The sequence below is a fragment of the Bombina bombina genome, chromosome 7 (genome assembly GCF_027579735.1).
Source record: "Bombina bombina isolate aBomBom1 chromosome 7, aBomBom1.pri, whole genome shotgun sequence".
In the NCBI taxonomy this organism is placed as follows: Eukaryota; Metazoa; Chordata; class Amphibia; order Anura; family Bombinatoridae; genus Bombina; species Bombina bombina.
In genome coordinates, this window is record NC_069505.1 from 507535805 (window position 1) to 507553140 (window position 17336).

The following is a 17336-nucleotide window of genomic DNA, read 5'->3' on the forward strand; positions in this document are numbered from 1 at the left end:
GGAGGCCAAGTCTGCTTGTCTTTTGTTGTGGAGTCCTGTTAGTAGGTTTCTTCACAGAGAGGAACTGTCTGAATATGTCTTATGTTAAAAGACTCAGTCCATCACAAACACCCTTGGAATTCCTCTCCTTCAATAGTTACATATAGTTTCCTATTACAGACCTAGATGGCAATACGCTCTTATTTACATTGGCAGGGAAAGCTAAATAATTTACAGAATTATATAAAGTCATGCTAAAACTTGATTACTCTATAGAAGGTTCAGTAAAACGGTTAGTAGGGCTGCAATATATAATGTATCCTTGTACCTATCGCTAGTTATGTCTTTGCAGGTTATGTTTTTCCTATATTAGATGTATACAATATGCTAGTACATATTTATCTTGTGACATTTTGTCTGTCCAGTAGTATACCATATGTTGAAAATACCTATTAGGTGCGCTACTTTATTTACTGAGATTTGAGAATGGTTATTAAGCACGACTAGTTTTCCACTCCTACGCTACATACCTACTTTATATTTAATAGATACTCTCAGGAATATAGCCCTTTGGCTTTGGTTATGAATGTAGTTATAAGTTATGTTATTTAAAGGGGCAGTAAACTTGCAAACTAAAGTGACAGGTCCAGCCTGTCTCTGAGTCACATTCATTTGGCCTTTCTCTCTCACTCTGAGGAGCCTGGTCTGTCTGTATCATGCACCAATTGGCTTGTTTATGTGCGTCTTGCTCTGAGGGACCCTGTCTGTTTGCAGCTCACAGTTAGGGGCTCTTTCTCTTGCAAGGTGTATCCAGTCCACGGATTCATCCTTTACTTGTGGGATATTCTCATTCCCTACAGGAAGTAGCAAAGAGAGCACACAGCCAAGCTGTCCATATAGCTCCCCCTCTAGCTCCACCCCCCCAGTCATTCTCTTTGCTGGCTCTAAGCACTAGGGTCTCTCTCGGGAGTGTAAAGTGAATGTGGTGTTAGAATTGTAGTTTTATTATCTTCAATCAAAAGTTTGTTATTTTAAATGGTACCGGTTTGTACTATTTACTCTCTAGCAGAAAAGTGATGAAGATTTCTGCTGAGAGGAAAATGATTTTAGCATGTTGTAACTAAAATCCACTGCTATTCCCACACAGGACTGCGGAGTACCAGAAAACTTCAGTTGGGGGGAACAGTTTGCAGGGTGATCTGCAATAAGGTATGTTCAGTCAATTATTTCTAGACAAGACTGAGATAATGCTAGAAGACTGACAAGATCCCCATGTGGGGAGGGTAAGCTATGTTCACAGACTTAGTAAGGAATTGAATGCTTACATAATAGGGCTAATATACTGGTTGACACTTATTCAGGGCAATCGATTGTTTGGCTAAGGAAAAATTGTTTTGCAAGACACTTTAAAAGCCCTAAAAAGCTGTTTTTTAGTCACTTAGGAGTGATTTACTAGGCCTCAGATGCGCACTTAGAATTGCAGATAAGTTCATGCTGTTTCACATGGAGGGTCCTGCTGATGTTTGAGGGCCTAAAAGAAGCTATATTCCCCCAAATCTGATCCCTAAGGGAAGGTAGGGCCACAGCAAGGCTGTGGCAAGGTGCTGTAGTGATTTAACCAGGTGTTGGCTTTAGGCTGCTCCGGTTTGGGCATTAAGGGGTTAATCGTTTTGAAACTTGGGGTGCAATCTTATTAAGGCTTTAGCTACATACTGTAAAACAATTCAGAAAGATTGGTGCATTTTTCACCGTTTTGTAAAATTGTGTTCTCTTTTTATCTCTTAAAGGCACAGTAACGTTTTTTTCAAATTGTGTTTTTTATTTGATTAAAGTGATTCCAAGCCTGTTTGTGTACTCTACTAGTCTGTTAAACATGTCTGACACTAAGGAAAATCCTTGTTCAATGTGTTTAGAAGCCATGGTGGAACCCCCTATCAGAATGTGTCCCACTTGTACTGATATGTCTATACACTTTAAAGATCATATTGTTACACTTAAGAATGTGGCCCAAGATGATTCTCAGACTGAAGGTAACGAGGGTAGCCCGTCTGCCTCTCCCCAAGTGTCACAACCAGTTACGCCCGCGCAAGCCATGCCTAGTACCTCTAGTGTGTCTAACCCTTTTACATTACAAGACTTAGCGGCAGTCATGGATAATTCTCTTACAGCCTTCTTATCTAAACTGCCCGTGTTACCTGCAAAGCGTGATAGCTCCGTTTAAAGAACAGATTATGAGCATTCTGACGCTTTGGTAGCCGTATCCGATATACCCTCACAACGCTCTGAAGTGGGAGCGAGGGATTTGATGTCTGAGGGAGAAGTCTCTGATTCAGGAAGGGTTCCTCCCCAGACAGATTCAGATGCATTGGCTTTTAAATTTAAACTAGAACACCTCCGTGTTTTTACTTAGGGAGGTATTAGCTACTCTGGATGACTGTGACCCTTTGGTGATCCCAGAGAAATTGTGTAAAATGGACAAGTACCTAGAGGTCCCTGTTTACACGGATGCGTTTCCGGTCCCTAAGAGGATTGCGGATATCGTTACTAGGGAGTGGGATAGGCCAGTGTCCCTTTTGTCCCCCCTCCTGTTTTTAAGAAAATGTTCCCCATATCTGACCCCATGCGGGACTCATGGCAGACGGTCCCTAAGGTGGAGGGGGCTGTTTCTACACTAGCTAAACGCACAACCATACCAGTTGAAGACAGTTGTGCTTTTAAAGACCCTATGGATAAAAAATTAGAGGGTTTACTTAAGAAAATTTTTGTTCAACAAGGTTTTCTTCTCCAACCTATTGCCTGCATTATTCCTGTAACTACTGCAGTTGCTTTCTCGTTTGAGGCGCTGGAAGACTCGCTCCAGACGGAGACCTCATATGAGGAAATTATGGATAGAATTAAGGCTCTAAAGCTAGCTAATTCTTTTATCACTGACGCCGCTTTCCAAATAGCTAAGTTAGCGGCGAAAAATTCCGGTTTCGCCATTTTGGCGCGCAGGGCGCTATGGCTAAAGTCCTGGTCGGCCGATGTGTCGTCTAAATCCAAGCTTTTGAACATTCCTTTCGGGCCTGAATTGAAAGAGATTATTTCAGATATCACCGGGGAAAAGGCCATGCTCTCCCTCAGGACAAAGCCTTTAGAACAAAGCTAATTTTCGTTCCTTTCGCAATTTCGGGAACGGCCCCGCTTCATCCTCTCCGGCTGCAAAGCAAGAGGGTAATGCTTCACAGCCCAAGGCAAACTGGAAACCTTACCAGGGCTGGAATAAGGGTAAGCAGGCCAAAAAGCCTGCAGCTGCCACCAAGACAGCATGAAGGGGTAGCCCCCAATCCGGGACCGGATCTAGTAGGGGGCAGACTCTCTCTCTTCGCTCAGGCCTGGGCAAGAGATGTACACGATCCTTGGGCATTAGAGATTGTAGCCCAGGGATACCTTCCAGAATTCAAGGACTCTCCTCCAAGGGGAAGGTTCCACATTTCTCGTCTGTCTACAGATCAGACAAAGAAAGAGGCGTTTTTACGCTGTGTAGAAGATCTACATGCAATGGGAGTGATCCACCCAGTTCCAATTGCAGAACAAAGACTGGGGTTTTACTCAAACCTGTTTGTGGTTCCCAAAAAAGAAGGAACATTCAGACCAATCCTGGATCTCAAAATTCTAAACAAATTTCTCAGAGTCCCATCATTCAAGATGGAGACCATTCGGACAATCTTACCAATGATCCAGGAGGGTCAATATATGACTACCGTGGATCTAAAGGATGCGTATCTGCACATTCCTATCCACAAAGATCATCACCAGTTTCTCAGGTTCGCCTTTCTGGACAAGCATTTTCAGTTTGTGGCTCTTCCTTTCGGGTTGGCCACTGCTCTCAGAATTTTCACAAAGGTGCTAGGGTCCCTCCTGGCGGTTCTAAGACCGCGGGGCATAGCAGTGGCGCCTTACCTAGACGACATCTTAATTCAGGCGTCAACTTTCCAAAGAACCAAGTCTCACACGGAGATTGTATTGGCCTTTCTGAGGTCTCACGGGTGGAAGGTGAACATCAAAAAGAGTTCTCTCTCCCCCCTCACAAGAGTTCCATTCCTAGGAACCCTGATAGACTCGGTAGAAATGAAAATATTTCTGACGGAGGTCAGAAAGCTAAAACTCTTAACTACTTGCTGAGCTCTTTATTCCATTCCTCGGCCATCTGTGGCTCAGTGCATGGAGACAATCGGACTAATGGTTGCGGCAATGGACATAGTCCCTTTTGCTCGGATACACCTCAGACCACTGCGGCTATGCATGCTCAAACAGTGGAATGGGGATTATGCAGATTTGTCTCCTCAAATTCAGTTGGACCAGGAGACCAGAGATTCTCTTCTCTGGTGGTTGTCTCAGGATCACCTGTCTCAAGGAATATGTTTCCGCAGGCCAGAGTGGATCATCGTAACGACCGACGCCAGTCTGTTAGGCTGGGGTGCGGTCTGGGACTCCCTGAAAGCTCAGGGCTTGTGGTCTCGGGAAGAAACTCTTCTCCCGATAAACATTCTGGAACTGAGGGCGATATTCAACGCTCTTCAGGCATGGCCTCAACTAGCGGCGGCCAAATTCATCAGATTTCAGTCGGACAACATCACGACTGTAGCTTACGTCAATCATCAGGGGGGAACAAAGAGTTCCCTAGCGATGACGGAAGTAACCAAAATAATCAGGTGGGCGAAGGATCACTCCTACCATCTCTCAGCAATTCACATCCCAGGAGTAGACAACTGGGAGGCAGATTTTCTAAGCCGTCAGACTTCTCACCCGGGGGAGTAGGAACTCCACCCGGAGGTATTTGCCCAGCTGACTCAGCTATGGGGCACCCCAGAGTTGGATCTGATGACGTCCCATCAGAACACCAAACTTCCTCTCTACGGGTCCAGGTCCCGGGATCCCAAGGCGGTATTGATAGATGCTCTAGCAGCGCCTTAGTCCTTCAATCTGGCTTATGTTTTTCCACCGTTTCCTCTCCTCCCGCGTCTGGTTGCCAGAATCAAGCAGGAGAAGGCTTCAGTGATTCTGATAGCGCCTGCGTGGCCACGCAGGACTTGGTATGCAGACCTAGTGGACATATCATCTGTCCCACCATGGTCACTGCCAATGAGGCAGGATCTTCTAATACAGGGTCCGTTCAAGCATCCAAATTTAGTTTCTCTACGTCTGACTGCTTGGAGATTGAACGCTTAATTCTATCAAAGCGTGGGTTCTCTGAGTCAGTTATAGATACTCTGATTCAGGCTAGAAAGCCTGTCGCCAGGAAAATCTACCATAAGATATGGTGGAAATATCTTTGTTGGTGTGAATCCAAGGGTTACTCATGGAGTAAGATTAGGATTTCCGGGATATTGTCCTTTCTCCAAGATGGACTGGAGAAAGGATTGTCAGCTAGTTCCTTAAAAGGACAAATATCTGCTTTGTCTATCCTGTTACACAAGCGTCTGGCAGAGGTACCAGACGTTCAAGCGTTTGCTCAGGCTTTAGTCAGAATCAAGCCTGTCTATAAACCTGTGGCTCCGCCATGGAGTTTGAATCTAGTTCTTCAAGGGCTTCCGTTTGAACCTTTACATTCCATAGACATTAAGTTGTTATTTTGGAAAGTTTGTTTTTGATAGCTATCTCTTCTGCTGGAAGAGTTTCAGAATTATCTGCCTTACAGTGTGATTCACCTTACCTGGTGTTCCACGCAGATAAGGTAGTTTTGCGTACCAAGCCTGGTTTTCTTCCTAAAGTTGTTTCTAACAAGAATATTAACCAGGAAATAGTTGTTCCTTCTCTGTGTCCTAATCCATCTTCGAAGAAGGAACGTCTATTACACAATCTTGATGTAGTTCGTGCTTTAAAGTTCTATTTACAAGCAACTAAGGATTTCAGACAAACATCTTCCTTGTTTGTTATCTATTCTGGTAAGAGGAGAGGTCAGAAAGCGACTGCTACCTCTCTTTCCTTTTGGCTGAAAAGCTTCATCCGTTTGGCCTATGAGACTGCTGGCCAGCAGCCTCCTGAAAGAATTACTGCTCATTCTACCAGAGCAGTGGCTTCCACATGGGCTTTCAAAAATGAGGCTTCTGTTGAACAGATTTGTAAGGCAGCGACTTGGTCTTCACTGCATACTTTTGCCAAATTTTACAAATTCAATACTTTTGCTTCTTCGGAGGCTATTTTTTGGAGAAAGGTTTTGCAAGCAGTGGTGCCTTCCATTTAAGGTACCTGTCTTGTTCCCTCCCTTCATCCGTGTCCTAAAGCTTTGGTATTGGTATCCCACAAGTAAAGGATGAATCCGTGGACTGGATACACCTTGCAAGAGAAAACAGAATTTATGCTTACCTGATAAATTACTTTCTCTTGCGGTGTATCCAGTCCACGGCCCGCCCTGGCATTTAAGTCAGGTAAAAAAAAAATTTGTTTAAACTACAGTCACCACTGCACCCTATGGTTTCTCCTTTTTCTTCCTAACCTTTGGTCGAATGACTGGGGGGTGGAGCTAGAGGGGGAGCTATATGGACAGCTTTGCTGTGTGCTCTCTTTGCTACTTCCTGTAGGGAATGAGAATATCCCACAAGTAAAGGATGAATCCGTGGACTGGATACACCGCAAGAGAAAGTAATTTATCAGGTAAGCATAAATTCTGTTTTTTAAAGCTCATTTCACTTCTGTCTCACAGGGTGGTCTCTGCTCCGTGCTCCTGCAGGACAGTGAGAAAGTCATCAGCCTCTCTGGAGATCACTTGGAACCCGTCACTCCAACGAAAAATAGCCGGGTAAAGATGGCAGGGATCTGTGACATCATGTGATCATCTGTTTCTCTCGTTTTTCCTTGGCTGTATCTACTAGTATTGATTACTGGCTCTCATCATTTCGTCCCTTAGTCTGTCACCCTATTTATACCACCCTTTCCCTATTGATCCTGCAATCTCTATCCCCACCTATTCACATCTTCCTCAATTTCTCTTCCCATGTTACTAATAACTCTCATAAATCCCCCAGTTACTCATAACTCTCCTTCAAGGGACAGTCAACTCCAAAATTGTTATTGTTTAAAAAGATAGATAACGCCTTTTCTACCCATTCCCCAGCTTTGAACTACCAACATTGTAATAATATACTTTATAACATTTAAACCTCTACATTTCTGCTTGTTTCTAAGCCACTACAGACAGCCTCTTATCACATGCTTTTTATTTGTTTTTCACAGTAGTAGACTGCTAGTTCATGTGGGCCATATAGATTACTTTGTGCTCATGCCTGTGGAGTTGTGCACAACACAGCACTAATTGGCTAAAATGCAAGTCAATAGATAATAAATAGTCATGTGTCAGCTTAGATACAAGGTAATCACAGAGGTAAAAAGTGTATTAATATAACTGTTGGTTATGCAAAGCTGGCATCTCACAACAAATCACTTTTTGTCTTTTTGTCTTTCCTGCCTCATCCTTCCATCCCCCCCCCCCCCCCAGGCTTTGCTCCCTCTGATCTCACTTCCTTTTATTTGTGTTCCCTAGGTAAAAGTGATCCTTGGAGAGGACCGGGAGGCAATGGGTGTGCTGCTCAGTATTGATAACGAAGATGGCATTGTACGCATGGACCTGGATGAGCAGCTTAAGATTCTCAACCTTCATTTTCTGGGCAAACTGGAGTCCTGAGATAGACATTTTGGTTCCAGTACTTGGCAAAGTGGGGCAGGGTTTACCCCTTTGTATAGCTGCGTGCAGTGTGCATTCAATCCCTGGTTACTGTGTAATATTTATATGGTGCAGCTGGTAAAGCAGACAAAACCCCTCATGGTCTTGTGTCTTTAATATACTGTCATTGTGTGGCATACCACAAGGTTTTCTAGATAAGCCTTCATATGATTCACAGCCTGTTCCATTGGTACTATGCAGTGTGCGTACTCCTCCTGTGTCGCATTTTGGGTTCAATATAAATGGTTGAGAAATATATCTTGCAAAAGTCCAAAGAGACCAATGCGACCATTATCATCAAATGTTAAATCATACTTGGAGAGTGCTTCCCAAAAACTGACACACATTTTGCTACAAAGTTTCAAGAAGCTGCTGGCTCTGCCACCCTTATAATTTTATAGTGGGATTTTGGAGATAGCTTGGGGTAAATAAATGCATGTCCTCCACTATGAAAGAACTTCTCCTAGTCGGCTGTAAATATCATATGAATATGGCTATATTCCACACAGAACAGCATACGTTTATGGACATAAGCAGACAGTTTAGCAAACATTCTGAGCCTGTTCCCTTTCCTTCCGCTGGAGTTTTTTTTAGTTTCATTGATAAGGGAGTGTTGCTTTTCACTTCTTTTTATGTCCCTGCTTAAAAGCTGTCATAACATTGCTGGTTGTCATTCCTCTGTCCTATATATTGTGTACTGCAAGGAACAAATATACAGATCCTTATTGTTTAAATGGTCATGAAACCCCAACTTTTTCTTTCATAGTTCATGTAGAGCATGCAAGTTTAAACAACGTTCCAATTTACGTCTACTGTTTAATTTTCTTTGTTTTTTTGTATCCTTTGTTGAAAAGCATACCTAGGTAGGCTCAGAAAACAGCAATGCGCTACTGTGGCTGCACATATATGCCTTTTGCTATTGGCTGGGCTGATGTGTTCAGCTAGCTCCCAGTAGTGAAATGCTGGCCCTTCAGCAAAGGATACCAAGAGAATAGCAACATGGAAAGTTGTTTCAATCTTTTTGGGTTTTGTGTCCCTTTTAATTCCTTTCAGTCTTGTCAATAGACTGCAAAGGTAGATACTACCTCATTCTGCCATGTCGCCTATAAGTCCTGTTTATGGTGTCTGGAGGGGTTAGGACTACATCTAACCTGCACTTCCTTTCTCAGTCCCCATATTTCTTTACTGGTTGGCTTCAAGCTATGATTTCCCTTTAAAGTGATATGCAACTTTTTTTTGTTGTTACTGTGTAATAAATACCAACAATTCAGCGCTGCATTGCTTTAATATTACTTGCAGTCAATGGAAATAACCCTTTAAAAAAGCTTGCTAAGTTTATCTCCTTTGTTGTGGCCAGTTAAGGACAGATGCAAATTAGCTCTCCTGCAAGCAATTACAATTTGCTGAGTTAAATTACAAGGAAAGGACAAGATAAATAGTCAAAATTACAATACAAAGTATTTTTACTATGTAAAATTAAACATTTTACGGTGAATTCTTTGTGGGTTTTATGTCCCTTATCTTGTTTAAAGGGACAGTCTACACATTAGTCATCTTAAAGGGACAGTCTACGCCTTAGTCATCTTAAAGGGACAGTCAAGTCAAAAAAACAACTTTCATGTTTCAGATAGGGCATGTAATTTTAAACAACTTTCCAATTTACTTTTATCCCCAATTTTGCTTTATTCTCTTAGTATTCTTTGTTGTAAGCTAAACATAGGAAGGCTCATATGATCATTTTTAATGCCCTTGAAGGCCACACATGCTTTTTTTTTTTCTTTTCACAACAGGGGAGAGCTAGTTCATTTAAACCATATAGATAACATTGGGATCACACCTGTGGATTGTGGCAGACACTGCATTAACTGGCTAAAATGAAAGTCAATAGATAATAAATAAAATGTCAAGTGATCAGGAGGCTGTCAGAAGAGGCTTAGATACAAGTTAATCACAAAGGTAAAAAGTGTATTATTATAAGTATTGGTTATGCAAAACTGGGGAATGAGTAGTAAAGGGATTATCTATCTTTTAAAACAACAAACATTCTGGTGTTGACTGTCCCTTTAAAGTCTTACTTTAGATTAAGCTGCAAATAGCCTCCTGCATCTTTTCTATACCATGCAGCAGGAACGGTACAAAGTTATTTTAAAATGAATATTGTTTCTGCTCTCTTTAAAATGTCTGTCAAGCTCTGACATCACAATCTGGGCTGCATATGGCATCCAATCACAAAAGGCCAACTAGTTTGATTCAGCAGTGTGCCCAGATGCAGCTCAGATCATGATGTCATCAGTGGGTGGATCTAGGCAGCCATTTAAAATTGGCCAGAAACAATAAATTACTTTTTTTACTGTTCCTGCTACATGATATAGAAAGAGGTGCAGGAGGTAATTTGCAGCTTAATATAAGGTAAGACTTGAAGATGAGTAAGATGTATGTCCCTTTAAATTAAAAACTGGAGTTGAAGCTGTGGTGCTCTGTCTAGAATATGGCCATCTTCATATCACTCAGAATATAGCATGGATAAAAAAATAGACCAAAAACACAACTGAACAATGTTTCATAAATATTAATAAAATATCATACGCATCCCTTCGGAGAACAACCTTTTACAATGAATGTGAAAATCACCAAATGTTTTAAATATAAATAACCCTGATGAAATGTCTTTATTGGTATGTTGAGCTTCAGTACATAGTTTAAAATAAATTTCAGGAATTGTATTATTTAAAAAATATTGTGACTAATGTGAATCGTCAGTCATCTTTCTCAGTTGCTGAAAATTTGCCATTGTATATAAATAGACCCAGCTTTTGTGGAAGAATTTAGTTTTTGTTTTCACCATTCAACAAGGAACGATACCTTTGTTGCTAGATAATGTTTGTTCAAGGACATATTTTTTTATATATATGCATAGTGTATATTGACAATTAAGCGCTGTTTTGCAAAAGATTTGCATAAAAATAAATGTCTTTAAAATATTATGTTACCAAAATTTGCATTGTTTTGCAGTCCAGGTGTACAACTATTGGAAACACTCTTGTATGGTTATTTTTATCTCCTCTACTGTATCCCAATTTGCGTAAGATATAATTTGCTGCACTAATCCAGAATACACTATGTAGTATGTTGTAGGGTCAGAGTTCAATATTTTGCAGGATGCAATCCAACCTCTAGTGGCAAAATAAATAAAGAAAATATAGTGCACATTTTTAACACCCATAAATATACTAGGGGAATTTATATTTCTTTGTCTATCGGAACAAAGTTCTGATGTAAACAAATAAGTAAAAATTTAAATCACGCTATTTCAATAATTGGATCTGGTCAGGGGGGAGTGCATAAGACGCTAGGCACGCCCTCCAGCCCGCAATCCCATTTAATAAGCTTATATGGCTTCAGGACAGCCAAATGGCTAGGGCGTTCCATGCGGTCCTAACGGCGCTAAAGCCCAGGACAGTTAGGGCAGCATTGAAGGGGTTAAATATCCCTCCCACTTTCCCTTTCTTCCCAGAAGTCCTTTGCCTTGTCAAGCCATAGACCTGAAGATGGAGTTGTTAAGAATTATTTGATATCCAAGGAATAATTGTTCTAAAAAATGTCTCTCAAATAAATAGTTTACCTGCAAAAGAGGGATTTAGGATGAATACTGGCTGTGCAATGTAAATCTTCCATCTGGAGTTGCCGCGGACATTGCTGGGATAGTTTCTTAGCCCCCTACTGCTTCACCATGAAGATGTACTCTTGTATATCTTCTACTGTTACAATATTGGATAGGCTCATTACTGCATTCTCAGGAATTTTAACTGGGTAAGACCAGTGGAGTGGACATTTCCTTGGTAAGTACCAGTTTCTCCCACATATATCCGCAGGCTAACAATACATACACAAATTGTGTCATTTATTTTAGCCAGTCACACATTCTCCCTATATGTTATATGTAAGAACATGCTAACAGTATTTCTTCTACAAGATATGACGAGTCCACGGATTTCATCCTTAGTTGTGGGATTTATCCTCCTGCTAACAGGAAGTGGCAAAGAGCACCACAGCATAGCTGTGTATATATAGCTCCTCCCTTCCCTCCACGCCCAGTCATTCTCTTTGCCTCTGTTAGTAATAGGAAGAGGTAAAGTGAGGTGTTGGTTTTAGATTCTTCAATCAAGAAATTTTTTATTTTAAAATGGTACCGGTGAGTACTATTTTCCTCAGGGAGAATTCGTCAGTCTGGATTCCCAAGGGGAATGAAGAGATCTTTTTTCTGCTCTGAGGCTGATGATCTTAGCAGACGTTACTAAGATCCATTCTGGTTCCCACAGAGCTTCTGAAGGTAGTGCAAGTGTGGAGAACGGTGTCATGCTACAAGCAGCATTGAGGTATGTTCAGTCTTTTATTTCTGAGGAGACTTGTTATATCAGAACAGGCTTATATTATTCCCTGTAAGGGAAGGGGTAAGCAGTAGACCTATATGGATTAGGGGGTTACTGAAATTTCTGTTTTATACATATTGATTGCTACGGTATGTGTATCTCAATGGGGGCTTGACACTGGGGAAGGCAGCTGTGGCACTTTATATATTTAATATTGGATGATATAAGTGTGAGTGAAGGGGACCACATGGCTTATTAAAAACCGCTTCCCATGCGGTTATGAAGGCAGTTGATGCGACGTCCATGGTGGGCGGGGCCTATTTTGCGTGCTCAGACGCAAAGTTTTCTTCTCTCTAGAAGGCAGCAGGCACTTGCTCCGGTGGGGACTAAAGTTGAATTTCAGTCACCGGATCGTTATTGAGTCAATCTTGAGTACCCTGGGGGCAGGTAGGCGCCACAGCAGAGCTGTGGCGAGGTGCAGGGGCTGTTATCGTTGTTAAAAGTTTATTTTCATAATAATAAGTCTCTATACATGATGATTTAGCTTTTCTCATATGCTGCAACAATTTTTGGCAAATTTGAACTGTTCAGTGTAATTTTTTAGTGCTAAAAATTCGTTTTGGTGCAGTACAGAAAAATTGTAGCGCTTTTATTATTTAAAGGCGCAGTACATTTTTTTTCTAAAAATTCTTTGAATCAATAAATAAGGTTAAAGACGACTATTGTGGCTATTGCTAGTCTGTTTAACATGTCTGAACTTGAGGAAACACCTTGTTCTATGTGTTTAGAGGCCATTGTGGAACCCCCTCTTACTTTGTGTACCTCTTGTACTGAAAGGGCCTTACAATGTAAAAAGCATATCTTATGTAAAGATAGTGTGCCTAAGGATGATTCTCAGTCTGAAGAGAATCAGGATATGCCGCCAAATTCTCCCCAAGTGTCACAACCTTTAACGCCCACCCAAGCGACGCCGAGTTCCTCAACCGCGTCTAATTCATTTACTCTGCAGGATATGGCTGCAGTTATGTCAACTACCCTTACAAAGGTATTATCTAAGTTACCAGTGTTACAGGGCAAACGCAGTAGGACAGGAATCAAAGTGAATACTGAGTCCTCTGATGCTTTGTTGGCTATTTCCGATGTACCCTCACAGGGATCTGCCTACACTATACTATATGTTATGTACAGCGTGCCTAATGTACCTCACTACCTACACTATACTATATGGTATGTACAGCGTGCCTAATGTGCCCTCACTACCTACACTATACTATATGTTATGTACAGCGTGCCTAATGCACACTCACTGCCTACACTATATGTTATGTACAGCGTGCCTAATGTGCCTCACTACCTACACTATACTATATGGTATGTACAGCGTGCCTAATGTACCTCACTGCCTACACTATACTATATGTTATGTACAGCATGCCTAATGTGCCTCACTGCCTACACTATACTATATGTTATGTACAGCGTGCCTAATGAGCACTCACTGCCTACACTATACTATGTTATGTACAGCGTGCCTAATGTGCCCTCACTGCATACACTATACTATATGTTATGTACAGCGTGCCTAATGTGCCTCACTACCTACACTATACTATATTACAGCGTGCCTAATGTGCCTCACTGCCTACACAATACTATATGTTATGTACAGCATGCCTAATGTGCCCTCACTGCCTACACTATACTATATGTTATGTACAGTGTGCCTAATGTGCCTCACTGGCTACACTATACTATATGTTATGTACAGCGTGCCCTACACTATACTATATGTTATGTACAGCGTGCCTAATGTACCTCACTGCCTACACTATACTATATGTTATGTACAGCGTGCCTAATGTGCCTCACTGGCTACACTATACTATATGTTATGTACAGCGTGCCTAATGTGCCTCACTGCCTACACTATACTATATGTTATGTACAGCGTGCCTAATGTGCCTCACTGCCTACACTATACTATATGTTATGTACAACGTGCCTAATGTGACTCACTACCTACACTATACTATATGTTATGTACAGCATGCCTAATGTACCTCACTGCCTACACTATACTATATGTTATGTACAGCGTGCCTAATGTGCCCTCACTGCATACACTATACTATATGTTATGTACAGTGTGCCTAATGAGTACTCACTGCCTACACTACACTATACTATATGTTATGTACAGCATGCCTAATGTGCCTCACTGCCTACACTATACTATATGTTATGTACAGCGTGCCTAATGTACCTCACTGGCTACACTATACTATATGTTATGTACAGCATGCCTAATGTGCCTCACTGCCTACACTATACTATATGTTATGTACAACGTGCCTAATGTGACTCACTACCTACACTATACTATATGTTATGTACAGCATGCCTAATGTACCTCACTGCCTACACTATACTATATGTTATGTACAGCGTGCCTAATGTGCCCTCACTGCATACACTATACTATATGTTATGTACAGTGTGCCTAATGAGTACTCACTGCCTACACTACACTATACTATATGTTATGTACAGCGTGCCTAATGTGCCTCACTGCCTACACTATACTATATGTTATGTACAGCGTGCCTAATGTACCTCACTGGCTACACTATACTATATGTTATGTACAGCATGCCTAATGTGCCCTCACTGACTATACTATACTATATGTTATGTACAGCGTGCCTAATGTGCCTCACTGCCTATACTATATGTTATGTACAGCGTGCCTAATGTGCCTCACTGCCTACACTATACTATATGTTATGTACAGTGTGCCTAATGTATCCTACACTACACCACATCATGTACAGCATGTCTAATGCACCCTCACTTCCTACACTATACTATATGTTATGTACAGTGTGCCTAAAGTGCCTCACTGCCTACACTATATGCTATGTACAGCGTGCCTAATGTGCCTCACATCCTACACTACACCATATCATGTACAGCATGCCTAATGTATCCTCACAGCCTACACTACACCATATCATGTACACCATGCCTAATGTACCCTCACAGCCTACACTACACCATATCATGTACAGCATGCCTAATGTACCCTCACAGCCTACACTACACCATATCATGTACAGCATGCCTAATGTACCCTTAAAGCCTACACTACACCATATCATGTACAGCATGCCTAATGTACCCTTACATCCTACACTACACCATATCATGTACAGCATGCCTAATGTACCCTCACAGCCTACACTACACCACATAATGTACAGCGTGCCTAATGCATCCTCATAGCCTACACTACACCATATCATGTACAGCATGCCTAATGCGCCCTCACAGCCTGCACTACACCATATCATGTACAGCATGCCTAATGCGCCCTCACAGCCTACACTACACCATATCATGTACAGCATGCCTAATGTACCCTCACAGCCTACACTACACCATATCATGTACAGCATGCCTAATGTACCCTCACAGCCTACACTACACCATATAATGTACAGCCTGCCTAATGCGCCCTCACAGCCTACACTACAGCATATCATGTACAGCATGCCTAATGTACCCTCCCAGTCTACACTATACCATGTTATTAACAGGGTGTCTAATACACCCTCAATGACTACCCTATACTGTGGTATGTACAGGGGGCCAATACTATTCCATGGTACAGCACCTCTGAATATGTGCTGGTATGAAGAACAGTGACCACCTCCAACACAATGCAAATGGCAACCTGAGACAATACATAGCATACAAACCGTACATAATAATCATCAACATTATCTTCACACCTTTAATTTTAAAAATACATATAATTTAATAAATATTTTAATTTCTAAACTAATTATGTTAAACATATTATAGCATTAGAAGTATTATAGCCATAACTGTAGGACACATAAATGCCTTTCTGTGCTTCCGCTACATATCTTTATAAGACTTGCAGCTAGCAGTAAAGGCTTTAAACCAGCTTCAAGGATGGAAAGAATTACTGCATTATTAGTCTGCAAATGCTCTAAAGCAAGGACTTCTAGTAAAGGCCTAGAATATAAACCCCACGGCATGGGTCTGCAATTTATATACTGCAAACTCACTGGTGCTGGGACCCTCATTAAACACTGTACTGTAAGGTGCAGCATCTGATGCAGCTGTTTGTTCTGCTTGACGCAGATGAAGAAAAGACAACTGGCGATCTGAAATAAATTCAGATCCGACTGATGCGCATCTGGCCTGCAGTATACGCACTGATGGCAGATGTCCTTCAAGGATTTTTATATTACTAAATTGTAAGTATCTAAGGTAAAATTTTCTAAGATTAACAAGTTTGTAAGCTCTTTGATCAAGACATCTCATTACCACACTAGATTGTAAATACAGATCCTGCTCCAAGAGTCTACAGACATGTGCAGATGTGCTTTTCCTTTTCTTAACCATTTCATCTCTGTGACACTAGAACTTGAATCATAACACCAAAAATAAAGCATAATTACACTTACACTGCTATAACTTTAATAAACTGATATTAAAGGGACATTCTAGTCTAAAATAAACTTGAATGATTCCGATAGAGAATGTAATTTTAAACAATTTTCCAATTTACTTTTATCACCAATTTTGTTTTATTCTCTTGGTATTCTTAGTTGAAAGCTAAACCTAGGAGGTTCATGTAGCAGAGAGGCAGTAGGATCTGTAATATATTTTGGGTAGGCAGAGACAAGCAAGTAACTATTCTTGGTAATTGTAGCAGAGAGGCAGTAGGATCTGTAATATCTTTTTAGTAAGCAGAGACAAGCAAGTAACTACTCTTGGTAATTGTAATAATAACCCCTTTCCACCAAGAACTAGACGACACATAGCTTGGGAGTCAACAACAACTATTTCTTTAACAGAAAAAACAAACAAACACTTTTTAAAAACAGTCTCCCCTACAAGGGGTTTCCCAACTGAAACAGCAGGGAGTTTAAACAGTAACATACAGTGTAACATACAGTTTAACCATTAGCCTAAATAACAATTCCTGCATAGTTCATAAGTGGTGAGTTTTGCCACAATGCTCCCCCAGAACCAAGCCAGCATACCCAGTCTGATCCCAACGGATTGGCTTGGGGAGGTCCGGAGGAGTGTTCACAGATCAAGGTTCAAGTTCAGTTTGTCTGGACAACCCGTCGGCGTTGCCGTTTTGCTTCCCAGGTCGGTAATGGATTGTTAAGTCAAACGGCTGCAGCGCCAAACTCCAGCACAACAGCTGGGCATTGTCTCCGGATACCCTGTTCAGCCACACCAAC

General features: G+C 41.4%; 1 protein-coding gene across 3 annotated transcripts in view; it reads left to right on the forward strand.

Moving 5' to 3' along the window:
• Positions 1–10662, forward strand: part of SUPT5H (SPT5 homolog, DSIF elongation factor subunit) — a 52222-nt gene extending 41560 nt beyond the window's left edge. For all 3 annotated transcript variants that reach the window (XM_053721723.1, XM_053721724.1, XM_053721725.1), the window contains exons 29-30: positions 6665–6760; positions 7502–10662. In XM_053721723.1, the coding sequence (XP_053577698.1) occupies positions 6665–6760; positions 7502–7642 (237 nt within the window). In that variant the 3' untranslated portion in view covers positions 7643–10662. The remainder of the gene's footprint in view (positions 1–6664; positions 6761–7501) is intronic.
• The last annotated feature ends 6674 nt before the right edge of the window (positions 10663–17336 follow it).